We start from the raw sequence: 8,291 nt of genomic DNA on the forward strand, positions 1-8,291 counted from the left end.
TGATGTACTAACCAAGATAGCTAGTTCAGGTGGTAAAACTAAAACATTTGTACTTATTGCATTAAGTTCTGCATTCAAGTCTGAATGTTTGGATGGACTTTTTCTCCTACTATTACACAGAGATACAGGTAATGAATCACTACCTTCATTTGGGAGACGATCCTTTATTTCTCCGTCTTCCATCATTTCTCCTGTTACTAACACCTCTGCAAGGAAATGAAAGCATATAAATATTCTATAGACATAGCAAAGCAAATTCCAGTATATACATTGCACCTGGCACAATCAAGAATCCCATGGACCATTTGATTGATTGAATATTGTTTAACTTCCCTCTTGAGAATCTTTCACTCATATGGAGATTGATTTTATATTGTTTAACATCCCTCTCGAGAATATTTCACTCATATGGAGACAGTATTTGCGGTCTCATCTGAAGGACAGCCCTATTTAGTCGCCTCTTATGACAAACATTAGGGAGACGTCACCATTATCGGTGAAGGCGCAGGCTGCAAAATTTAGGCCCATGCTCGGCTCTTACGGCCTTTGAGCAGGGAGGGTATCTTTATCGTGCCACATACACCTGCTGTGACATATGGGACCTCGGTTTTTGCATTCTCATCCGAAGGCCCATTTAATTGCCTCTTACTACAAGCAAGGGGTACTGAGGACCTATTCTAACCCAATTCCCCACAAGATGGACCATTTTAGCAATGTATTTTTTCTTTTTGTTTTATACCAGAAATGTATATTTTACATCAAATCATGTAAATACACATTACAGGAATACCGTATACACTCGCATATAAGTTGGGTTTTTGTAAAAATTTGACCCTGAAGTTTGTGTCTGACTTATATGTGCATGGTAATGCCATAAAACTTTTCTTGCCACACGTACAACTCGCTACATCTGATGCAATTTTGAATGCATTAATGACAGTTTAGTCAGTAGCAAATCAACAAAAGTGATAGCTTAAATAACAAGATATGATTATAATCTACTGATCATAGTCTCCCAAACGAAGTACTGGTGTATCAATGTGGCCTTTTCTGAGTATTACTATCTTCCTCCCTTGACAAAATCCATGCCAATTTTAACTTCATTTAAATATCTAGATCAAGAAAAATTTGATTTTAAAAAATTCCCTTTTTTTTCAGTAAAACTGGTGTCACTTGACCTTTATCCTAGTTTGTAGGTCACACCATTCTCTCATCACTTTTGATGATCCCATGTCTCTATCAGTCCCAGTTCTAAAGTTATACACATTTTTATAATCTAGGTTAAAGGTTAAGGTCACGGGAGATATTAGTTTGTAGGTCACTGTATCCTTTTATCATTTCTGAAGATTCCATGTCTCTATTAGTCCCAGTTCTAAGGTTATATAACAAATGATGTTCAAGGTCAGAGGTCAAGGTTACTGGAGTCACTTGACCAATTTGTACATATCCCATAATCCTTTTATTATTTCTGAAGATAACGAACAGTGATCAATCTCATAAATCCTCATAAAGCAATACAAAAAAGATAGTTGGGCAAACAAGGACCCCTGGACACACCAGATGTGGGATCAGGTGCCTAGGAGGAGTAAGCATTTATCATCCTCTTATCATTTCTGAAGATGCAATATCTCTATCAATTCCAGTTCTAAAATTATATGAATTAGTATGTTCAAGGTTAGAGGTCAAGGTCACTAGAGTCATTTGACCTTGATATTAATTTGTAGATCCAATCATCCTTTCTGAAGATCCCATGTCTCTATCAGACCTGCTTCTTAAGTAGTACCAATTTTATGTTCACTGGTCACTGGAGTCACTAGTCCTTACTACTAGTTTGTAGGTCCTGTCATCCTTTTGCCATTTCTGAAGATCCCATGTTGCTATTAGTCCTGATTTTAAAGTTATACCAGTTTTTATGATTGTGGTCAAAGGTCAAGGTCACTGGAGTCACTTGACCTTGGTAATAATTTGGAGGCCGTCATTCTCTTTTCATATCCAAAGACCCCTGAACTCTATCATATTTGTCGAGTTGTATCTGTTGAATTTTGGAATTATTTATTTCCCCAACATTCCTGAAAAATTCAAAAACTGTTGAGTTACAGTTTAAGCATGTTTTAGAAAAAGTGTTCCAAGAACAATTCCTGAAAAGTTCTGGATAATTCAAGAACTGTTCTTAAAGTTTTAGCACAGGAATATACAGACTTTGGCCCTGCCCTGGAGTCAGAACCTCCACCCCAGGGATCATGAAATTTACAATTTTGGTAGAGGCCTTCCTGCTCTACATCACTATCCATTCAGTTTTTCTTACATATGTGTGGTTCTAGAGAAGATTTTTGAAAATTTATCACGTTTTGCCCCACCCCTAAGGCCCCAGGGATGCAAGAGTCCTGAAATTTACAATTTATGTCAGTTTTGTCCCAAAGATGCTTCATACCAAATTTGAAAAGAAATGGAATTACAGTTATCAAGAAGAAGTTAAAAATGTTCAATTGTTAACACATTTAGTCACTGCATGCTATTTTGGCCCCACCCTAATACCAAAACCCCTACCCCTGGGATCATCAAATGTACAATTCTGGTAAAGGGCTACCTGCTCATTTTAAATATATCATTTAGTGTTAATTTAGTATCAATAGCATTAAAAAAGATGTCTAATTGTAAATGTTTTACACATAAATACTATATACCGAGTTTAGCCCTGCCCTGGAGTCAGAACCTCTACCCTGGGGATCATGAAATTTACAATTTAGGTAGAGGACTCCCAGCTCTACATGATTATGCACTCAGTTTTTCATATATATGTGCGGTTCTAGAGAAGAAGATTTTTGAAAATTGATCACTTTTTGCCCCGCCCCCCAAGGCCCCAGGGGTGCAGGAGTCCTGAAATATACAATTTATGTCAGCCTTGTCCCAAAGATGCTTCATATCAAATTTGAAAAAAATTGGAATGTTAGTTATCAAGAAGTTAAAAATGTTCCATTGTTAATGCATGATGGCGGACACAGACCAATTGCAATACAGTACATGCAGGAACACGGATCTGATTCTCTTGTTTACTACGTTCCTGTGGCAGGAAAAATCTAACGCGGTAATCTAGTGGAAACTCAGGTAAACCGCGTTCTCATCGCGGGTTGACTATCAGCTACCTGTCCCTGTCGCGGTAACATTAATTGTTAAAAATATTTATCTGTTTTGTACCGTGAACAAATGTGAGTTATCTCCCCCAATTTTATTATCAAATGCTTGAGAATTTGGTTTACGAGTTTTTTCTGTTTTTAAAATCAAGTATTTCGTTATGGATTTATTCAGTATTTTTTTGTTTTATTTCAATTTTTCAATGTATGTTAATTCATCTATCAAGATTATTGATTGAAAGGAAGATGATTTTTTTTTAAATCATCAAGGATTGGGTAGTTTTAAAAAGGCACAACAAACAACATCGTGAGTTTTGTGTTATGTATGACTACATTTATATTAAATCAAACGAAGTATATATTCTCGTGTGAGGTTAACACAAAACATCACTCTTGAGAGAGAGAGAGAACATTGATGGGGGGGGGGGGGGGGGGGGGTCGGGGGATTGGGGGGGGGGGGGGTCGGGGGGATTGGGGGGGGGGGGGGGGGGGGCAACGGCAGCACACGTCCTCCTATACACATATCCCTTACCTACCCACATTCACACATATACAATTACAGTATAACACCTAAGTTAACACCTTACTGAATTACAAATAATAAAATCGCTAAAACACATCAACATGGCCGAGTTGCAGTTTGGAAATTTATCCACGCTTGCATTCACAATGTAAAAACATGCACATATTTAATACAGTTTATAAGTATGAAGCTTTGAATGGCTGCAATTGGGATTTAGTGTGATAATGACCTTGACCTTTGGATTTCAAAAGCAACATGAATCTTGAATATCATCAGGATTTGAAGTCTGATAAACATGCACCAGCAAGTACATGTATAAAAGTTAGGGAACCTCAAAATAAATATGATGTGATGTGATCAAAATATGCAAGTCTGACAAAGACGCACCAAGTAGTATGAAGTTAAAGACCGGACAAGCTCAAATCTATGGCATTTAGTGACAGTGACCTTGACCTTTTCATCTCAAAATAAATAGGAACTTTCCTCTTTTGGATGTGATCATGTTATGTAAGTTTCACAAAGATGCCCCTAGTAGAATGAAAGTTAGAGACCGGACAAGCTCAAATCTATGGAATTTAGTGACAAAGTGACCTTGACTTTTGACCTCAAAATAATTAAGAACCTTCCTCTTTTGGATGTGATCATGTTATGTAAGTCTCACAAAGATGCACGAAAAAGTATGAAAATTAGAGACCAGACAAGCTAATTGTGGACGCCGTCCACCCGCCCGCCCGACTGGACGCCCATCCTTCGCCAATTTACAAGAGGCCCATGGGCCACATCGCTCACCTGAGTCACCTTGGTCCATATCAGAAGACTTTCCATATATATTTGCATGTAAAACCATAGTCCCTATCGTGGCCCCAACCTTCCCCTGGAGGCCATGGTTTTTGCAAACTTGAATCTACACTATGTCAGAAAGCTTTCATGTAAATGTGAACTTCTTTGGCCCAATGGTTCTTGAGAAGAAGATTTTTCCTATATATTTGTATGTAAAACTTTGATCCCCTATTGTGGCCCCATCCAACCCCCGGGGGCCATGATTTTAACAAACTTGAATCTACACTATGTCAGAAAGCTTTCATGTAAATATCACCTTTTCTGGCTCAGTGGTTCTTGAGAAGATAATTTTTAAAGATTTTTCCTATACATTTGTATGTAAAACTTTGATCCTCTATTGTGGCCCCATTTGACCCCCCAGAACCATGATTTTAACAATTTAGAATCTGCACTATATCAGGAAGCTTTCATATAAATCTCAGCTTTTCTGGCTTAGTGGTTCTTGAGATGAAGATTTTTAAAAAAAATTTCCTATATATTTGTATATAAAACTTTGATCCCCCTTGTGGCCCCATCCGACCCCCGGGGGCCATGATTTTAACAAACTTGAATCTGCACTATATCAGGAAGCTTTCATATAAATCTCAGCTATTCTGGCTTAGTGGTTCTTGAGAAGAAGATTTTTAAAGATTTTTTCTATATATTTGTATGTAAAACTTTTATCCCCTATTGTGGCCCCATCCAACCCCGGGGGCCATGATTTTAACAAACTTGAATCTGCATTATATCAGGAAGCTTCATATAAATCTCAGCTTTTCTGGCTCAGTGGTTCTTGAGAGGAAGATTTTAAAAGATTTTCCCTATATATTTGTATGTAAAATTTTCACACCCCCCCCCCCTTGTCGCCCCGGGCATCCGACCCTCGGGGGCCATGATTTTAACAAACTTGAATCTTCACTATGTCAGAAAGCTTTCATGTAAATATCAGCTTTTCTGCCTCAGTGGTTCTTGAGAGGAAGATTTTTAAAGATTTTTCCTATATATTTGTATGTAAAATTTTGACCCCCCCCCCTTGTGGCCCCATCCGACCCCCGGGGGTCATGATTTTAACAAACCTGAATCTTCACTATATCAGGAAGCTTTCATATAAATCTCAGCTTTTCTGGCTCCATGGTTCTTAAGAGGAAGATTTTTAAAGATTTTTCCTATATATTTGTATGTAAAATTTTGACCCCCCCCCCATTGTGGCCCCATCCAACCCCCGGGGGCCATGATATTAACAAACTTGAATCTGCACTATATCAGAAAGCTTTCATGTAAATATCAGCTTTTCTGGCTCAGTGGTTCTTGAGAAGATGATTTTTAAAGATTTTTCCTATACATTTGTATGTAAAACTTTGATCCTCTATTGTGGCCCCATCCGACCCCCCGGAGCCATGATTTTAACAATTTAGAATCTGCACTATATCAGGAAGCTTTCATATAAATCTCAGTTTTTCTGGCTTAGTGGTTCTTGAGATGAAGATTTAAAAAAAAAATAAAATTCCTATATATTTGTATATAAAACTTTGATCCCCCTTGTGGCCCCATCCTACCCCCGGGGGTCATGATTATAACAAACTTGAATCTGCATTATATCAGGAAGCTTTCATATAAATCTCAGCTTTTCTGGCTCAGTGTTTCTTGAGAGGAAGATTTTTAAAGATTTTCCCTATATATTTGTATGTAAAACTTTGACCCCCCATTCTGGCCCCATCCTACCCCCGGGGGCAATGATTTCAACAAACTTGAATCTTCACTATATCAGGAAGCTTTCATATAAATCTCAGCTTTTCTGGCTCAGTGGTTCTTGAGAAGAAGATTTTTAAAGATTTTCCCTATATATTTGTATGTAAAACTTTGATCCCCTGTTGTGGCCCCATCCAACTCCCTGGGGTCATGATTTTCACAATTTAGAATCTGCACTACCTAATAAAGCTTATTTATAAATTTCATCTTTTCTGGCCCAGTGGTTCTTGAGATGAAGAATTTTTAATGACCCTACTCTATTTTTACCTTTTCTTGATTATCTCCCCTTGGAAGATGGCCTGGCCCTTTATTTTAACAATTTAGAATTCCCTTTACCTAAGGATGCTTTGTGCCAACTTTGGCTGAAATTGGCCCAGTGGTTTTTGAGAACAAGTCAAAAATGTTAAAAGTTAACAGACGGACTTGACGCCGGACGATCAGAAAAGCTCACTTGAGCTTTTAGCTCAGGTGAGCTAAAAAGCCGAGATTTGCTACGCAACTCAGCTAAAATATGTATCCACGCAGTGCTTAACCTAATGCAGCTCACGGGCAGTCGAACTGAACCTTCCAAAACAATCGTTTGATGTGTCCTGCACATAGACTGAGTGAAACATTTTACACGACCATTTTAAAACTGAAGATCCAGTCCATTGTCAGGGGGGAAAAGAAATTTTGAATATTTGCGTACAAATGGTACAATATGTCATGTAATTATATAATGTCGAAGAATTTGATTAGACATATTTCAGTCCTGGTTGATTCCAATATAACTTCTTTTCAATAATTATTATAAAATTTTTATTCGTTTTATTACATGTTATGTATATTTATTGTAAAATATGAATTAGATTTAAAAAAAAGAAGAAGATTTTATTGATGTCGAATAAAAATTAGCTTTGTGATCATTTGGTTTACATGTATATATCAATGATTCTCAAAACAAAATCTGATGACAGAATTTGGCTTCCTTTCACTCCAGATTATTGTCAAAATAAACAGTAAGTGATTGCTACATAAACATCAACCTGTACCATCCACTTGGTTGTCAGTATAGAATATAGCCATAGTTACGCTTCCACATTTTGATAATTAACTGTTTATCTTAGTTTATACCAAAAAAGTAGAATTTATTTGTTGTCCCTTACCAAAATGTAAAGTTTGCTGCAAATTTGCCGCAAGTTTGCGGCAAACAAATCAGTGTGCCAGAGCTGTTTGCCAGAAGTGTGCAGCTAATGCCGCTAGCGGCATACAGTGTGCCACTAGTAGCACACAGTGTGACACTAGTGGCACAGTGTGCCAGAAGTGCACCACAACTTTTCCTAAACGATACAGTGTGCCAGAAGTGCACCACAACTTTTTCTTTGGTATTCAGAATCAAAACTGTGTGCCAGAAGTGCACCACAACTTTTTCTTTGGTATTCAGAATCGTGTGCCAGAAGTTCACAACTTTTTTCTTAAAATTTTAGAACTGAAACAGCAAGGGCACACTTTTCTTGAATATTTAGAATAAAAGAGCCATTTCAATATATCCATCACAACATTTTCTATAATAGAACATATATGCAACATTTCTCGCACCCCTTCCATCCATCTTCTTGTCTTAATGGGAATTAGCGGTCATTTTGTCACCAAATATTGACTTCAATGAAAGTTGCCTTATAATAGTTATTATATATTAAAGTAATAATTACACTTGTATTTAATTATTTCAAACACTCTTGAAAATGATTATGTGATTTTGGTGATTGAATATTATTGTCTTGCAAGACGTATAATTATTCTCTAGTTATACCTTTGCATGCTGTCAGCAAAATGTAAATGCTGTTTTTGTTTTTATTTGAGAAATGATTTGATTTGGGTGCAGTGAATACTTCTTCCGTATATATTTCTTTACATGCTGTCAGCAAAATGTAAATGCTGTTTTTGTTTTTATTTGAGAAATGATTTGATTTGGGTGCAGTGAATACTTCTTCCGTATATATTTCTTTACATTACGGTTATCTAACGTAGTTTTATTAGAGTTAATTCTCTTGTTTTTGTACATAATAAAAAAGAAATGTTTTTATTAG

At 36.9% G+C, this 8,291-nt stretch overlaps 1 protein-coding gene across 2 annotated transcripts in view; it reads right to left on the reverse strand.

The window, feature by feature from the left end:
• Positions 1–8,291, reverse strand: part of LOC125664640 (zinc finger CCHC domain-containing protein 8-like) — a 202,117-nt gene that overhangs the window by 43,700 nt on the left and 150,126 nt on the right. For both annotated transcript variants that reach the window (XM_048897481.2, XM_048897482.2), the window contains exon 11: positions 144–206. In XM_048897481.2, the coding sequence (XP_048753438.1) occupies positions 144–206 (63 nt within the window). The remainder of the gene's footprint in view (positions 1–143; positions 207–8,291) is intronic.

Source organism: Ostrea edulis, chromosome 1 (assembly GCF_947568905.1).
Source record: "Ostrea edulis chromosome 1, xbOstEdul1.1, whole genome shotgun sequence".
NCBI classification, from domain to species: Eukaryota; Metazoa; Mollusca; class Bivalvia; order Ostreida; family Ostreidae; genus Ostrea; species Ostrea edulis.